Consider the following 16,427-nt stretch of genomic DNA (forward strand, 5'->3'; position numbering starts at 1 on the left):
TCTGCTCTAGAAGTACCCACCTAACCTGCTGTCAAAGCTTCAACTACCAAAGAATTCACTTTCTCATCCAGAAGAGTCTAACGGGTCACATATCCTTCAGAAATTTGATGGAAGAGACTATTAATGCAGCGACCCGAAACCAGCTCAGAGCTAACGGAGACTTGAAACTTCTTCTAATATTCTAAAAAAAGGGGGGAAATCCCTGCCCTAGAAGACAGCCCCACGGTCCCCACCAGCTCCGTAAGCACTTGCACTAACAGACGCGGCGCAGAGCCGAGGTGGCCACACACCCAACCATCTGTGGAACGTGCTCAGCATAAACCAGCTGCCAGACTGGGTCGGAGGAGGAAGAGTAACTGCCCTCCCAAGCAGTCTCCCCCAGTAGCCAGGAGCCTCCCTGAAGCTGAAACCCACCGCAGACCCAGCAGCTAAGCCCCTTGGCTGAACCCTGGAATTACAATTAGGCAGTGGGTGGCTGGATCGGCCCTCCAGAGTTGGCACAGGTAATTATCCTTTATCTGCACCTCGCAGCCAAGCCTAAATTACTGCCTTCTTCAAAGCTGGTGTATCTCCTTCGCTGCTGCCTCTGGCATGCGAAGCATTCGCAGTCGCCTCCTTGAAGCTACAGTGTAAATACGGCTGCGCATACTATACATTTTTAACCGAGCCTGTTTATCAAGTCTCTGTGGTCTGCTTGTCACCCTCACCATGTATTCAGGTCATAAACGACTTGAGCCTTCAATGCTATTCTCCTAGTCAAGAGCACCTTAGAAATATGATGAGCTCATTGGTAAGGGCAAAAAAAAAAAAAAATCCCAGTTTTGGTAAAGGCAAAGATAGGTACCAAGGTTGCCCTCTTCATTGGAGCTGTATATTTTCTTTTCTATCATTTACTAATAATACAAGTTCAAACATAGCCTGAGCAAATAAAAGTGGGAGAGCTAGGAAAGCAACACACATATAATGAGAAAATCTGCTGTGGAGGGCAAAGTACACGGCTAAGTAGAATAGCATATACCTTAATTCCCAAGTTCAAAAAGTCTGTAGTTATTGGGTAGTTCTATGCAAGTTCGAGGATAAAAGTTGTACTATACTGGTTTAAATACCCTTAATGTTTTCATGAACTCACCGAAGACATCCTAATCAAAGCTAGATTTATATTTAAAATTGGCTTCATCCTGTCAACATGTATTTTATCACAAAAATGAAAAGTTTAGTTACAGCCTTTGGTCCATTGAGACAGAACAAATATTTCAACAGCTGGAAGATGTTAAAAGTCCAGAGTAATGGCATTTGAAGAGTCATATATAATTACTTTCTCCTGAAACAAAACATCTCAAAGAAAGCCAAAGAAACATACTATCTCATAGGAAACCAAATAAATATAAAAATACAAAATTATAATCCCTCTCCAATTTTTATTTATCAAATTTACTTAGCTATTGGAACTACTGAAACTGTCTCAGGTAAGAGAAATAATTTCTTCTTGAAGTTATGACAACACTATTTTCCTAAGTATGAAAAACAGTAATCAGCATCTTTATGTATTTATCACAGTCGTATTATGGCTTTTCAGGGTAGACCATACATAATTTTCATTTCAGCTGGACAGCCAAGCAGCTGAAATAATTCATAATACGTATTGTCTGACTAAAAGGAGCAAAAAGAAAAGTTCATACTCTGTTTCAATTTAGCTTGAATTGTCAAGCTAAAATGTCAGCAACTCAGAAGTAGAATTTAAACTATCTCATGATAAATTTGTACATTTATTTTATACATTCATAAAGGCCTGTTACCTTGATTCTCTTCACCTTGTCTATCTAAACTGTACCCCATGAACTACCCTTACACCTATTTTATGCCAGCAATTCAGCCCACCATCATTGCCTTCCTATGTGGAAAAAAAACCAGATTTATGTTGTTTCTCTAAGTTCATATTCTAGAAAAGATTTGGAATATTTATGAAGGGCCAGTAAAAAAAATACTTGGCAATCCTACAAGCCACTGAGTACCCTTGATGAAGAATGTTCCCTAAGGAAAGACAGAGCTGGGGCGCCTGGGTGGCTCAGATGGTTAAGGGTCTGCCTTCGGCTCAGGTCATGATCTTGGGATCCTGGGATGGAGCCCCACATCGGGCTCCCTGCTCAGTGGGGGGCCTGCTTCTCCCTCTCCCACTGCCTGCTGATCCCCCCTACTGTGCTCTCTCTCTCTGTCTCAAATGAATAAATAAAATCTTTTAAAAAAAAAGAAAGAAAGAAAGAAAGAAAGAGCTGAGGGGAGCGTGTGTGTGGGTGTGCTCATGCATGCACGCATGTCTGTGTGTGAAACACTCTGCCAGATGATTGACTTTATCCCCTTCAGAAGGAAGTACTGGTGTACCGCTCTCATTCTGCAGTCACAGGGAGACCTTCAAGACCAGCAACCATTAAGAGCAGTGGGTTTTAGGGCGCCTGGGTGGCTCAGTTGGTTAAGCGACTGCCTTCGGCTCAGGTCATGATCCTGGAGTCCCTGGATCGAGTCCCGCGTCGGGCTCCCTGCTCGGCAGGGAGTCTGCTTCTCCCTCTGACCCTCCCCCCTCTCATGTGCTTGCTCTCTCTCATTCTCTCTCTCTCAAATAAATAAAAATAAAAAATCTTTAAAAAAAAAAAAAAAAAGAGCAGTGGGTTTTAAATTAAGTTACAAACACTCGAGTTGCATCCCAGCTTGTTCTCAACTGGAGCAACTTTTATCTGTTTTATATAAAAATTCTATGGCAGAAGTGTGAAAAATGCTGATGGGGAATAATACGAGCGCTACCTCCCCAGGGATGTCATGAGAATCCAATGATATACACGTGTAAAATGCTCAGAAGGGTGGCTTGTGCACTTTTAAGCTCGACAGAGGTTGGCTGGAATGATTTGAGTCTCAACTGGCTATGTAATTTAAAGAAAGTGAAACATGGATGCTACTACGATTCCACACGTGGAAACTACACGTCTAACATCACAAGCTTTTAGAGGATAATCAACCGTAAAAGACATCTGAATTACAGAGCTTTAAAACTGGATGTACAACCAGCAATATCACAAAATGGCTTACCTCTTCTTCTTGGTGATAATGAGCACGTCGTTAAAGAGAAAGAAGTAGACTTGCTGTTTAGATGTCCTTCTTGAGAAAAGCACGGTATCTTCCACATAGGCTGTCAACTCACCTCTTTTTACCAACCACCGGGAAGAGGAGACTAGAGGAAAAGGCTATCGAAGGAGAAAAACTCAGTGTACAAAGCCAAATGAAAGTCCTCTTAAGAGTATTGAAGGGAAAATTAAAACCCACATCTAAACAAACAACACATGTCATGGTATACATCATTATTTTATAAGTATATAACAGTGAAATATAGAGTACATTCTCCAAGAGAAAATGAAAAAAGAACAATTATTTTCCAATATAATAAACTATTAATTTGCCTATATGACAACGAAAACTCAATGAGAAAATATTATCGGGTCAGCCCAAAATTACTACCCTTCTGTAACTCTCAAAAGATGGACAGGGAGTCACTTAAAAAAGAAAAGCCTCAAAAGGAAATCTATCGGTATCAACTGCTGCTATTTTAAATATCACAAGATAGAACCCGATAATTGTAGTTAACAAGAAACAGAAAAGTCTGCATCCACTTTATCAACTAAAAAGATTTTATTCAACAGGAAAAACTCCCCACAAACTATGTTTTGTCTACTGATTATTTACTTAGCCATATTCTGGAGAACACCTGTTCTTAAGTTTGTAGCAGTTTTTCCTCATGGAAATTCATCCCTGAAAGCATCAGGCCACTTTCTGGCTGTGCAAACAACGCTCTTCCAAAATAATCCATCTTAACCTCATTTTAGAAAAGCCTGTATCCAAGGAATTACATAGTGTTTTTTCTTTATTCAGTGCCCAGTTTCCAACTGAAAAACTCTCAAAACCACAGAATAATCCTTATCCTTAGGAGTTCTTTTTTTTTTAAGTTATCAGAAATGCTTATTGCCAAAAATCTGATTTTAAAAACTGTATCCACAGAATAAGCAAAAGGTCTTGGACACACAAAAAATAGCTGTAATAGTACCAAAGGCCATCCTTTTCAGGGAACAGTGATTTAAAAATAGCTAGAGGAAACTGAGAATACTAGAGAGGAAATAAGAAAGCTAAGAAAGGATTTCACGCACACATATATATATATTTTAATTTTATAAAGTGACTTTTATTAGGAGGTTGCTCATCAGTTATAGACTATTTTCCTGAAGGTTTAAAAAGGAAGATGAAAAATTACGGCTGACCTCAAACTTTCAAAGCTGGCTATTAAGGGAGTTCATGGAGTTTCCAGCCCCCAAATCTCAAATCAAACGATTATCCAACTGGGATGGCTGAGACTTAAATGGCAGATGACAGAGAGAGAGAGATGCTTAGGTAAGTCGGGAGGACCCTACCATCCCACCCCAGAGGTCACCACAAGGGATTACGTGTCCGGTTTGGTTCTGCGGAAGGGCTACAATTAGAGAACACATTGCTATCTTGCTAGTGCTTGTCAGCCTAGGATAAACCAAGGGCAGTCTTGTGGCTAAGGTCCAGTGGACGTGCCACCCTACAACTGTTCTTGGTTTAGGAGATGGGGGGAAGAAGTCTTTTAAGCTTTTTTTTTTTTTTTAACTAGATCAATTTTTATGGATTCCTCATATGCCACAAAGCAAAAATAAATTTCTAATAGAAGATCTAAAATCGACAGCGGTTTTCAAGATGTCAATGCTTTTTTTGAAAGCAAAAATCTGGTATTCTAAATGTTTTTTGTTTCCAAATTTATTATTAGGAGATTAAACTCATTTCAATAGTTTTTTTTGTTTGTTTGTTTGTTTGTTTTTAAGAAGAAACTATTAAAATGACCAAAGAAAAGAATCCAAACAATCCACGGTGGAATAAATGAACTCCCCTAGTTAAGAAACTCTGACTAGAACCAACACTAGAAAAGAAATACATGAATAAAAATATATCCTTAAAAGTCCTGAAATAAGTCCTATGGAGAAAAGACTTTTCATTCTTTTTTGTGTTAAATAGCATCCTAGAAAACCAGTTGCAGCATAAAACTTAACTAATATTATAGGCCAGTGAGACAAAGAAGAGCTGCTGAAGAATAATTTTTTTAGTCAAGATAAAATTAATCATTTAACCATTTTAAAGTGTACATGTAATTTGGTAACTTTTAGTACATTCACAGTGCAGTGCAATGATCATCTCTACCTAACTCCAGGACATTTTCATTACCTGAACAGGAAGTCATCAGAGAGGGAAACAAACCAAGAGAGACTGTTAACTCTAGGAAACAAAGTGAGAGTTGCTGGAGGGGAGGTGGGTGGGGGGAGGGGGTAACTGAGTGATGGGCATTAAGGAGGGCATGTGATGTGATGAGCACTGGGTATTATAGGCAACTGATGAATTACTGAACTCTACATCTGAAACTAATGATGGTTAATTGAATTTAAATAAATAAATAAATAAATAAATAAATAAAAGAAACCCCATAAGCAGTAAGCAGTCACTCTCCATTCTGCCCTCCCCTCTCCCACCCAGGCCCTGGCAGCCAGTAATCTACCTTCTCACCCCATTAATCTGCCTATTCTGGACATTTCATATCAACAGAATTATATAATACAGGCCCCTCAAATGGTGGCATGTATCAGAACTTCAATCCTTTTTTATGGCTAAACACTACTTCACTGTATGAATGTAGCACATTTTATTTATCAATTCACCTATTTTCTTGATGGACATTGGGGTCGTTTCCACTTTTTTGGCAATTATGAATAATGCTGCCATGAACATTCACATACAACTTTTATTTGAATGACCAACTTCAATTCTCTTGAGTATATACCTAGAAGTGGAGTTGCTGGGTCATACGGTAATCCTATTAACTTTCTGAGAAGCCACCAAATTGTCTTCTACAATGCACAGACTTTTTAATACCTCAGAGTTCTGCATTTTGTCTGCTATATCTTAGACTTCTACTTATTAGCAAGGTCCCCAAATAATGACCAGGAAACCCATCCACCCACCACTACACCACCCCATTCCATTACACTTAATTTATGGCTCATGGTATAGCCCGGCAATCCTCAATTTCCCCATGTGCTTATTCATAAGGCCAAACTTTCCATTATAAAAAAAAAAAAATAATCCTCCCCAACTCTGTGCAGGCAACTTTTAGAGAAAGCTGGGGTCTAGTGGAAAAAACACTTGGATTTGAGGCACAAACTCGTGTCTGATCTTAGTTTGGTGACCAACTTTTTCTCCACAGCCCTCACTTCCTTCTTCCTGCCAAGGTTCTTGGATGAAAAGTCTAATCTGTTTAAACAGTTTCACATCCTATTAGCTCTTCATCCCTCTGCAACATGCCTACCAGGCCTATGAAACTATTCTGACAAAGAATCTGAAAGATACTTACTACTTGCTTACTATCAATCAGATCTGTTCCAAGTCCTTTAGGTCTAGTAATTAATTTAATCCTCACAATAACTCCCTGAGGGAAAGTACTATTATCAGTCCCATCTTAAGATTCAGACAACTAAGACATAAAGTAATGGCCAAGCTCATACAGCTAGTAGATGGTGGAGTTGATTTCTCATTTGCAATTTGCTAATGGTTTTTTTTCCTTAACTTTTTCTTATCTCTTTGAGCTTACACGTTGAAGATATTAACCTCTCGTCTATATGTGAGGTGCAAATACTTTCCCAGTTTGCTATTTCTCTTTTTACTTTTTTATCTTATTTTTCCCTTCTATAGAGAAATTTTTTAAAATTTTTCAAATAAATGAACTTACACTATTTTTTTAATGACTTCTGGATTTGGAATAAGTTCAAAAGGCCTTTCCCATTGCTAAAGTGTCGCTTCCCTGCTTAGAACTTTTCAGTGGCTCCCAAATGACCTTGCTCAGCGGCTCCTCTAGGACACAAGGCCCCCCACGTGAGCTGTTGTTTACTGCTTGGCTCTGCCTTGCTCCCCCTGCACCTCATGCCCGTCCACACTGGACACATACAGTTGCTGGGCTACAGCAGCTGAAGCCATGCCCTGTGCATTTGTTCCTACCTTTTACTTCTAGAAGACCCTTCCTAACTCACCTTTCAAGATTCAGCTCAAACATACCTCTGGTATGAAGCCTTACCTGACGGCTACGAGCTCCCCACCCCTGTATGCCTCACAGGTGGGGCTGACCACCCCTTCCCATGGAGAAGGTTCTCAAAAAAAAAAAAAAAAAAAAAAAAAAAAAAAAAGAGGAGGGTAGGAGGCAAACCATAAAATGGACTCTTAACTATAGAGAACAAACTGAGGGTTCCTGGAGCGGATGTGGGTAGGGGATGGGGTAAATGGGGGACGGGCATTAAGGAGGGCACATGTCGTGATGAGCACTGGGTGTTGTATGTAAGTGATGAATCACTAAATTCTAAAAAAAAAAAATTGAAAAAAAAGGGGAGAGTGTTCTCAATTGTCTTCCATCTACAGCGACAGCTGCAGATGCTGCCAACCCCTCGGTACTGCCCTGGTCTCCTCTTAGACTGTAAGTTCCCTGAGGGCAGGGATTAGGTTTTGGTTTTCTGGCTGCCTTCCACAGAGAAAGTGGTCACAAAATTAGTTGACACAACACATGTGCTAGGACAAAACATTTGACTTCTTCGAACATCTACCTTCTCGTCTTTAAAATGAACTGCATAAAAATGTCTACTGTTGTCCATAAAGTGTTATGGAAATGAGATCCTCAGATTTTATTAGTATTCCTAAGTAGTCTGAATTAAGTGCCTCATTGTACATCTAAACATAAAATATCTTCCTTTAGGCTTGCAAATATTTTAATCATTGAACCAAAAGAAAACAAAGAACCCGAAATTCATGAACCCAATTGATGTTAATCATTTCTTTTTAAGGACCCTTGGGGTAAGCATTTTTCAATTACAAATTAATTTGGGGTTCTAGAGAAATAGAGCTTAAAGATATCTTTTTTTTTTTTTTTTTTTAAAGATTTTATTTATTTATTTGAGAGAGAGAGAATGAGAGACAGAGAGCATGAGAGGGAGGAGGGTCAGAGGGAGAAGCAGACTCCCTGCCGAGCAGGGAGCCTGATGCGGGACTCGATCCCGGGACTCCAGGATCATGACCTGAGCCGAAGGCAGTCGCTTAACCAACTGAGCCACCCAGGCGTCCCGAGCTTAAAGATATCTTAAGCCAACTGATTTTCAGTGAAGAAAAAAAAAAGAAAAATGGTTAGGGAAGGGATTTATCATCTTTAAAAATCAAAGTGGTTAGGAATTTATAATCTTTAAAAAGGAGGAGATAAAAAACTTTTGATGTCTAGATATATTTTCTAAAATACTTAGAAACAAATTACAGAGAAGGACAAGTTTCTTTTTGAGGGATGGAGGAAAGATGGGTTTGGAAATTGCAATAAATTTCTGTAGAAAGCCATTATAACAAAGTGCATGTGTGTGTTTTTCACAAGTACACATCATCTTCTGTTCTAAGAATTATCTGTCACATTCCTGCATCTAAACTGTTGTAGTCAGGATGTTCTGGTGAAAGAGTTGACACTGATCTGCAAGTCAGGACATACGGGCCCTCGGCTTGATTCTACCACCACTAGCCCAGTGACCCTGTTAACAATTAAGTATTCTCTGGGCTTTATTTTCCTCACTTATAAAATAAAAGCACACAGCTATACTGTACCAGTGGTCTTCCAACTGCAACGGCAAGGCAGAGAATCTCCTCTCTGCATAAGACCATGAAATGCTGATCCACCACCGCACTGCATATCCACCACACAATTTAGGAGCACTTTTACTATGAAAAAAATACAACTAGTCCTTTAAGTTGCTTAATTAAATTTACAGGTTACAAAATAAAATAGAAGCACAATCGTGAGCACTCACTTCCATTAAGAACTCAGTTGTGAGCCAACGAAAGACTATGACCTAGATTTGCCATTCAGGGTCATTTTCTTCTTTATACATCCCGTCATCCACTCCTAAGCAGTATCATACAAGCAGTAAGAGGGAACACATATCCAAAAGAGAATTATGGAAGAAAAACAAATTTGAAAAGAAAACTCCACTAACAATCTTTTTTTTTGCAAACTGGAAGAGGAGTGTCTTTACTTAATTTAGGAGAACATGTGCTACAATTCATGGGATTTTGTTTCTGTTTTGCAGGACAATCTGAGAATAGTAAAGAAATCACCTTTCCATTCTAAAAATTCTATTTTTTTTTTTATTATCCTTTTCCCTAAATTTGGGGGTGGGGGTAGGGGAATGTGCTAGTTACATAAATCTAACCTTGTGGCCTGGAGAAAGGCAACTTTATCTGGTGACCATAAGCAAGAGCAGAGCCGCCTGGAACTTCTGCGACTGCCTCAGCAAGTCCAGTCCCCCTCCAATCAATTTATGGCCCTTCTCTGAAAAGCAAATTCCTATCTTCTTTGTTGCCCTCAACTATCTCTCTCTATTTACATAAGATTTAAGCACGAGCGGTAATAAATCTGTTCACGAAGAAATACGAGAATACCTTAATTTTAAATTCCAACTGGGAATTAATGGTGTACATCATTTCAGTCCTTTCCATCTTCCGAGCTCCTTCATTGCATAGTCGAACCAACTGAGAACACAGAATAATAAGGAGGGTTAAGAGGTCAAGGAGAGAAACCTCAATTTCAAATGCAGATCTCTCGCAGGAAATAATTTGCACTTGGGAAGCTCCAGAGACTCATTTCTGACAGCTAAAGAACTCACAGTTTTACACAGTTAAGACATTGTACCCAGCAGAAGATGGTGTCATTAAGATGTAAAGACAGAGGGGAAAAAAAGTCCTGAAAAGCCTCCGGGACACATGTCCTCTGAGGGCTCTCCCACAGTCTGGCCTCAGGCCTTTGGTTCTGTCCTCTGCCCCTCCTCCTCTCCTTCACCAGGGAAACCTCAGCCAGCCTCAGGGCAAGCTGCTCCTCTCTCCCCACTTCCAAATCCCCGTGGTTGGGGCCGACTACCAACTGCAAAGGCAAATTTTAAGCCCCGTGCTACCTGTTGGCATATGACCAATACACAGGATGCCAAAAGAGGGAAGCCTTTGGGTGGAACCTAATGGTCAATGATTTTTCAAGGATGGCCAAGCTAAGGGAAACTCAGTTTAACTAGAACTACTGAATTATCTACGAACTGAATGGATTCAAAGTCCCTTGATGAGGGCCTGTGATTTATAATAAAAAAAGATCTATTTGGTCTTGGCCCATAGTTCCCAGCACATAGTCCCTTCAGCCCTTGTAATTTCCTATATAAGAGCCATGGGGGCATCTTTAGTTATAATATTTAGTTTTGTTCCCAGTTCCTGGAAGCTCCAGAGTGTTAACGCCGAAATGGGTGTCTTCTTATTCCTAACAAGCCCCTTTCAACCACATCTGAGTTTATGTTAGTGAGGTAGCTTTTAGAAAGCGCCTAAGGATAGGGCTGGTTGCCAGGGGAGCCAATCAAGTGATTAGAGAGAGGGCTGTAACTTTCAGCCCCGTCAGACCCTCCCCCACCAGACTTTTGGGGAGAGGAGAGGGCTGGCGACTGACTTGACCACTAACGGCCAATCTCATCATGCCAATCAATATTGCCTACGGAATGAAGCCTCCGTAAAAATCCCCGTACTATGAAGTTCCGAGAGCTTCCAGGTTAGTGAACAAGAACACACCTATGTGCTGGCAGGGTGGTGAACCCCACACTCCATGCAGACAGAAGCTCCTGTGCTCGAGACCCTTTCAGACCACGTCTGGGCAGAGTGAACACCATGAGCAAAGGGCCTACGATAGCAAAGCGGCTGCAGTGCCCGAGAAAGCAAAAGATCCCGATACAAGGAAGATGGCACAAGATGAAGTGACAGAGGCCAGGGTCAAAGCACACAAGTTCTTAAAGCATCTGGATTGTATTCCAAGTGCAAAGAGAAAGCCTTACTAGCAGGCTTTCAGGAGGGGAATGATAGGATGCAATTTATGCTATGATCAGATGCTTTCCCCAACGTATTTATTCAATCCCCTATTGATGGACGCTTAAATGATTTCTGACTGCTTAATAGATTTCTAGATTTAGAGGGTACCCCCATCTTCAGTTACAGCTTATCTTTCAGTCTGAACCTAAAGAGTTCACCGATGCAGGGACTGATGGCTATACTTGATCACAACGAGGGGCAGAAAACACCCCGGCTAGGGTTAGGGGCAATCTGAAACTGCAATATCCTGAAAGGATTACGACATCTCAGAGTGAAATCTAACGAGGCAGCCATTGCTTCAGACATTTTTACAAATTCTCTTGAGGAGTATATTCACAGCTCCCAAATCTATGTTCCCGGATGTGGTCTGTCCCGGGCATAGTCATCCCGGACCTGGATCTACCTCCAACTACCTATATCGCCCACAGGCAGCTCAAACTCTAAAATGAGAATGACCAAACCTGAGCATCATCTTCATGACCCACTCCCTGCGGCTCCATGTCCTCCGCATCATCAGTGACTAGTTCCAGCATCATCCACCTTCCCAATCTGAAAACCCTGGCCCTCATTGCTCTCAGACGCCTCCCTCTCCTTTGTCCTCCATATCCAAGCAGTCATAACATTTCCTTAATGTTGCCGGTCCACGTCCCTCCCTTTGCCTTGTGCCGGAACTCAGGCTCAAACCCCCTCTCCCCTGGACTGACCTACCAATTCTCTGCCATCCATTGCTTCTATCCTACCCTTACACATCCTGGAGATAATGCTGTCAATCTTTGTAAGTTCAAACCTGATCATGAAACGCCTCGGCTTAAAATCCTTAGAAGGCTCCCTTGAGCTTTCAGAATTAGGTCTTGGCAAGACCATGATCTGGCAACTGCTCTCATCCTGGGCCTCAGCCCTACAAAATTTCTGGCCAAAGCACCACGTTCCATCTTGCCTTTGCCCTTCTGCATGTGTGTTTCCCTCTGCCCGAACACCCTTCAGCCCACTCTGACTTCTTCAGATCATCTTCTTCTTATCTAGATTTATAACCCCCTACCTGTCTTTCAGGACTTATCTGGGGCATTTCCTCTCTAAAGAGAATGGAAAGCAGAGATTGTGAAATTTTCATATTTGTCAGCCCAAATGCCCACAGCCCAGCACGTAAAAACACAAGAACACTCAGCAAATGTTTCTGTGTAAACTGCCTTCAGAGACTTTATAAGTCACTTAAAAAGAAAAGGCAGGGGGGTGGGGGGTGGGAGGGGAGGGGCAGTTCCTTTATAGTTACCCTGTTTTAAAATGAGAGGGGAAAATGGCATTATTAAGTCTGGGTTATCATCTTCTTTCCTAAACTTCCAAATATCGACTCAATCAGCAAAAGCCCGTGGAGTCAGCCACCACATCAGAAGACAATGTTTCAGAGAGCACATTAAAAACAAAAAAGTTCTCCAAATGTCTTAAGCAATGGTCTCATCAGTGGAGCCCATTTTAATGACTATTTCAAAGGGACAAGCACTAATTAGCATATGTGTGCTCTGGTGTTTTTATTAAAATCAGGCTCAGTATATTAAAATAATGCCTTCCTTCAGCAGGTGTCAAAGCTTTATTAAATTCAACTTGCTAACTTTTTTTAGGCCAAATTTATTAAAAAAAAAAAAAGCTCAAACCCTCTAACAAAGAAATATAAATTAAAAATAAAATATTTCTGGGGTGCCTGGGTGGCTCAGTCGTTAAGCGTCTGCCTTCTGCTCAGGTCATGATCCCAGGGTTCTGGGATCGAGCCCCACATAGGGCTCCCTGCTCCGTGGGAAGCCTGCTTCTCCCTCTCCCACTCCCCCTGCTTGTGTTCCCTCTCTTGCTGTCTCTCTCTCTGTCAAATAAATAAATAAAATCTTTAAAAAATAAAAAAAATAAAATAAAATATTTTCAATCTATCAAATTCACAAAGGTTAAAGGAATATTTGAAGCTGGGAAGTGTGCAGTAAGACAGACATTTACATTTCTTCTGGTGGCCAAGGACTTGGGAACAACCTTTTTTGAAGGCACTTGGGGCCTTTAAAAAATACCTACATTTTTGTTCCAATAAACCCACTTCTGGAAATTTATCTTTAGAAATAATCAGATGAGCACAATCATTTATGCAAGACAATGTTCCAGGCAGTACTAGTAGAATAGTAAGTGCAATGGGTACCATACGAATCCATTTTTCAGTGTATCTTTATACCATACATTGGTATTGGATTAGACATCCCATTGGAAGGATATGTAGTAGAATGACAACAGTCATTACATTTTTCTTTAAAGATTTTACTTATTTGAGAAAGAAAGAGAGAGAGAGCACAAGCAGGGGGAGCTGCAGACAGAGGGAGAAGCAGGCTTCCCACAGAGCAAGGAGCCGGATGTGGGACTCCATCCCAGGACCCTGGGATCATGACCCGAGCCAAAGGCAGACGCTTAACTGACTGAGCCACCCAGGCGCCCCAACAGTCATTACTTTTGATAAAATTACTGATACATTTTATTTTCTGTCTCTTACCTAAATTTTCCAAATTTTCTATAATGTACACTTATTAGTTTATTTTCAGAATATACCTTTGTAAACCTTAAATGCGTTCTTACAAAGCAGTACTTAGAGTGAAAACAGAAACCTTGTGAATCCTTCCCTTCCACACAGTTCCAAGTTTGATGTGCATGATTCTGGGACTATTTCTCTATACCGATAACATACATATGAGCATCAACACACTTTATTAGCTAGATGTCATTACACCATTTGTATTGCTCTGCAACTTAATGTTCCTCATGTAACAATATAGCTTAGGGGTCTTTCCAAGGTAATAGATATGTATGTCTACCTTTCTGCAAATGGCAGGAGCAATAAGTTATAGAAGAAGATTAAAGAGACTTGGCTATTTCACTACCGGGAGAAAGACTTATAACTTAACAGTATCTCCAAATAGGAGTAGCATTGTTATGAGGTGCGAGTGAAAGCAGTTATTCTCCTCAGGAGAGTAAATGCAAGAGAAGGGCAGGAAAGACTTCACTGGCATAAGAAACCACCTTCTGACCTCCACTCCTTGAACCCCAGACATCACTCTGCACCAGCTGAACTTTAAATTCCCTGGAAATCGCTCTCCCTGAAGCTCTAACCCACCATGCGAACAGAAAATCAGGAAGTAAACACATTTTTATTTAAGAGAAACATCTTTCTTGTTTTTGAGTTGTTCGATGAGGTCAATAAGTCTTTCCAAGGCCCCAAATTCAGTAAGCACTTACACTCATTTCAGCAACATGTATGAGGAATTTCAGTGACATATTATTCACACTATGCAAATAAATTTCATTAGCATTTTCATTACCAGAAAAGATATTACTCATTTTGTCCAAGAATGAATAACTATCTAGAGACACTTGCCCAAGGGCCTTAGGTAGAGTCTGCTTCTAAAAACTTGGACCATGATATACCAAGTTTCACTCTCTAGAATAAATATTGGAAACTCTACTTTCTTTTCTTTTCAGATAAAGCAAACAAGTGAAATTCTGCTTTTAATTTTGAACAATAAATGCTCTATTTACACACTGTTTTTGTTGAAAATACTGATACTGTTCTCCCAGAATCTGTAAACCCCAACAGCAACCTTGACAAATGAAAAAGAAGTTAATTCCTGAGCTGGCTATATTTAGTGGCCTTAGTTACCATATACCACTAGGAGACTCGGGAAATAATTCTGACATTCATAACCTGTGCTCAAGTGAGAGAAAGAAATGCAGAGAAAACAAGTCACTAGAATGGCATTTCTTCACAGAGAGCCTTTTATATGCTTATAGTATCAGATTAAGGCAATTCACTGATCCATTACATTTTTGCCTGTCTTTCCTACAAGTACCAGTGTCAAATCCAGTGAACAAGAGATGTCTGAAGGAATGTAGTGGTTTACTGCAACTGGGGTGTGAAATTCTTGAAAAACACTAAATATCATTCCTAGCTCAATTCAACAATAACTACAGCCTTCCTCTTTCTTCTTCTGTGTGAATTCTTCTTCAACTTCTCAGTAACAACCAAATAAAATTTGACAAAATTTCTTGCAAGTCCAATGCTAGACCTTCATTAGTAGCTTCTCCTAAAGGCCCTCCCCGCTACTGTCTCCAGGAAGGCAGCACTGGATGCGGGGTCCTGGAGGAGAGACCCACTGCTGGTGGGACCTTTGGTAACCTCACATTTCTCAGTCTGTTTCTTCACTTAGTGTTCCCCAAAGTGGGATGTGCAGACCACTGATGGGTCAAGTTGTGAATTTAAGTGGTTGACAGATTACTATGGTTTAATTTTTGTATCCTTCCAAATTCATATGATGAAATCCTAAACCCCAAAGATGATGGTATTGAGAAGTGGGGTTTTGGGGAGGTGCTTAAAAGTCATGAGGGTAGAGCCCTCACGATGGGATTAGTGCTCTTACAAAAGAGGCTCTACCAACCCCTTAGCCCCTTTTACTGTGTCAGGCTACAAGGAGAAACCTGCCACCCAGAAGAGGACCCTCACCCGACCAGATCTTGGACTCTTCAACTCCAGGACTAGAAAAAATAAACTTCTGTTGTTTATAAGCCTTCCAGTCTGTGGTATTTTGTTACAGCAGCCTGAATGAACTAAGAAACAGCTAAACTTACTTTTTTTTTTTTAAGATTTTATTTATTTATTTGACAGAGAGAGAGATAGCGAGAGCAGGAACACAAGCAGGGGGAGTGGGAGAGGGAGAAGCAGGCTTCCTGCTGAGCAGGGAGCCCAATGCGGGACTCGATCCCAGAACCCTGGGATCATGACCTGAGCCGAAGGCAGACGCTTAACGACTGAGCCACCCAGGCGCCCCTAAACTTACTTTTAATATAAAAATGTATATTAGAATAATAAACAACTAGCTCACAAAACCCATGATTTTGCAGGTACTATTGGCAAGGATGAGGATATGTAAAATAGAGTCAACTTAAAGTTGATTAAAAGAAACAGTACAGGGGCACCTGGGTGGCTCACTCGGTTAAGCAGCCAACTCTTGATTTCAGCTTGTGTCACGATCTCAGGGTCCTAGGGTTGAGCCCCGTGTCGGGCGCCATGCTCAGCAGGGAGTCTGCATGAGGATTCCCTCTCTCCCGCTACTCTGCCCCTCCCACTCACTTTCTCTCTCTGTCTCTCTAAAATAAATAAATAAATCTTAAAAAAAAAAAAAAAAAGGAAAGAAACCACCTCACAGTAAAGTGATGCAAAAATGTACCAAACTCAAAGGCAGTGTGGTGGCTGCAAGTGGTTTGGGAAGCTTCTGGCACTACCATTGTCTCTGTCTCCCTCTGCTTAGCTCATACAGTATCTTGACTGACTCCCCACACCTTCTACTGCTTTCTCTCAGCTCGATATTCCTATCGGCATTTAAATGTACCCACGT

The 16,427-nt window shown here is 40.8% G+C and overlaps 1 protein-coding gene across 3 annotated transcripts in view; it reads right to left on the minus strand.

Annotated features, from left to right (window-relative positions):
• The window catches only part of ARHGEF26 (Rho guanine nucleotide exchange factor 26), a 118,386-nt gene that overhangs the window by 27,594 nt on the left and 74,365 nt on the right, over window positions 1-16,427 (minus strand). For all 3 annotated transcript variants that reach the window (XM_032408408.1, XM_032408407.1, XM_032408409.1), the window contains 2 exons: window positions 9,562-9,651; window positions 3,079-3,233 (listed from right to left, as the gene is read on the minus strand). In XM_032408408.1, the coding sequence (XP_032264299.1) occupies window positions 3,079-3,233; window positions 9,562-9,651 (245 nt within the window). The remainder of the gene's footprint in view (window positions 1-3,078; window positions 3,234-9,561; window positions 9,652-16,427) is intronic.

The sequence above is a fragment of the Phoca vitulina genome, unplaced genomic scaffold, assembly GCF_004348235.1.
Source record: "Phoca vitulina isolate PV1807 unplaced genomic scaffold, GSC_HSeal_1.0 scaffold10, whole genome shotgun sequence".
Taxonomy (NCBI): domain Eukaryota; kingdom Metazoa; phylum Chordata; class Mammalia; order Carnivora; family Phocidae; genus Phoca; species Phoca vitulina.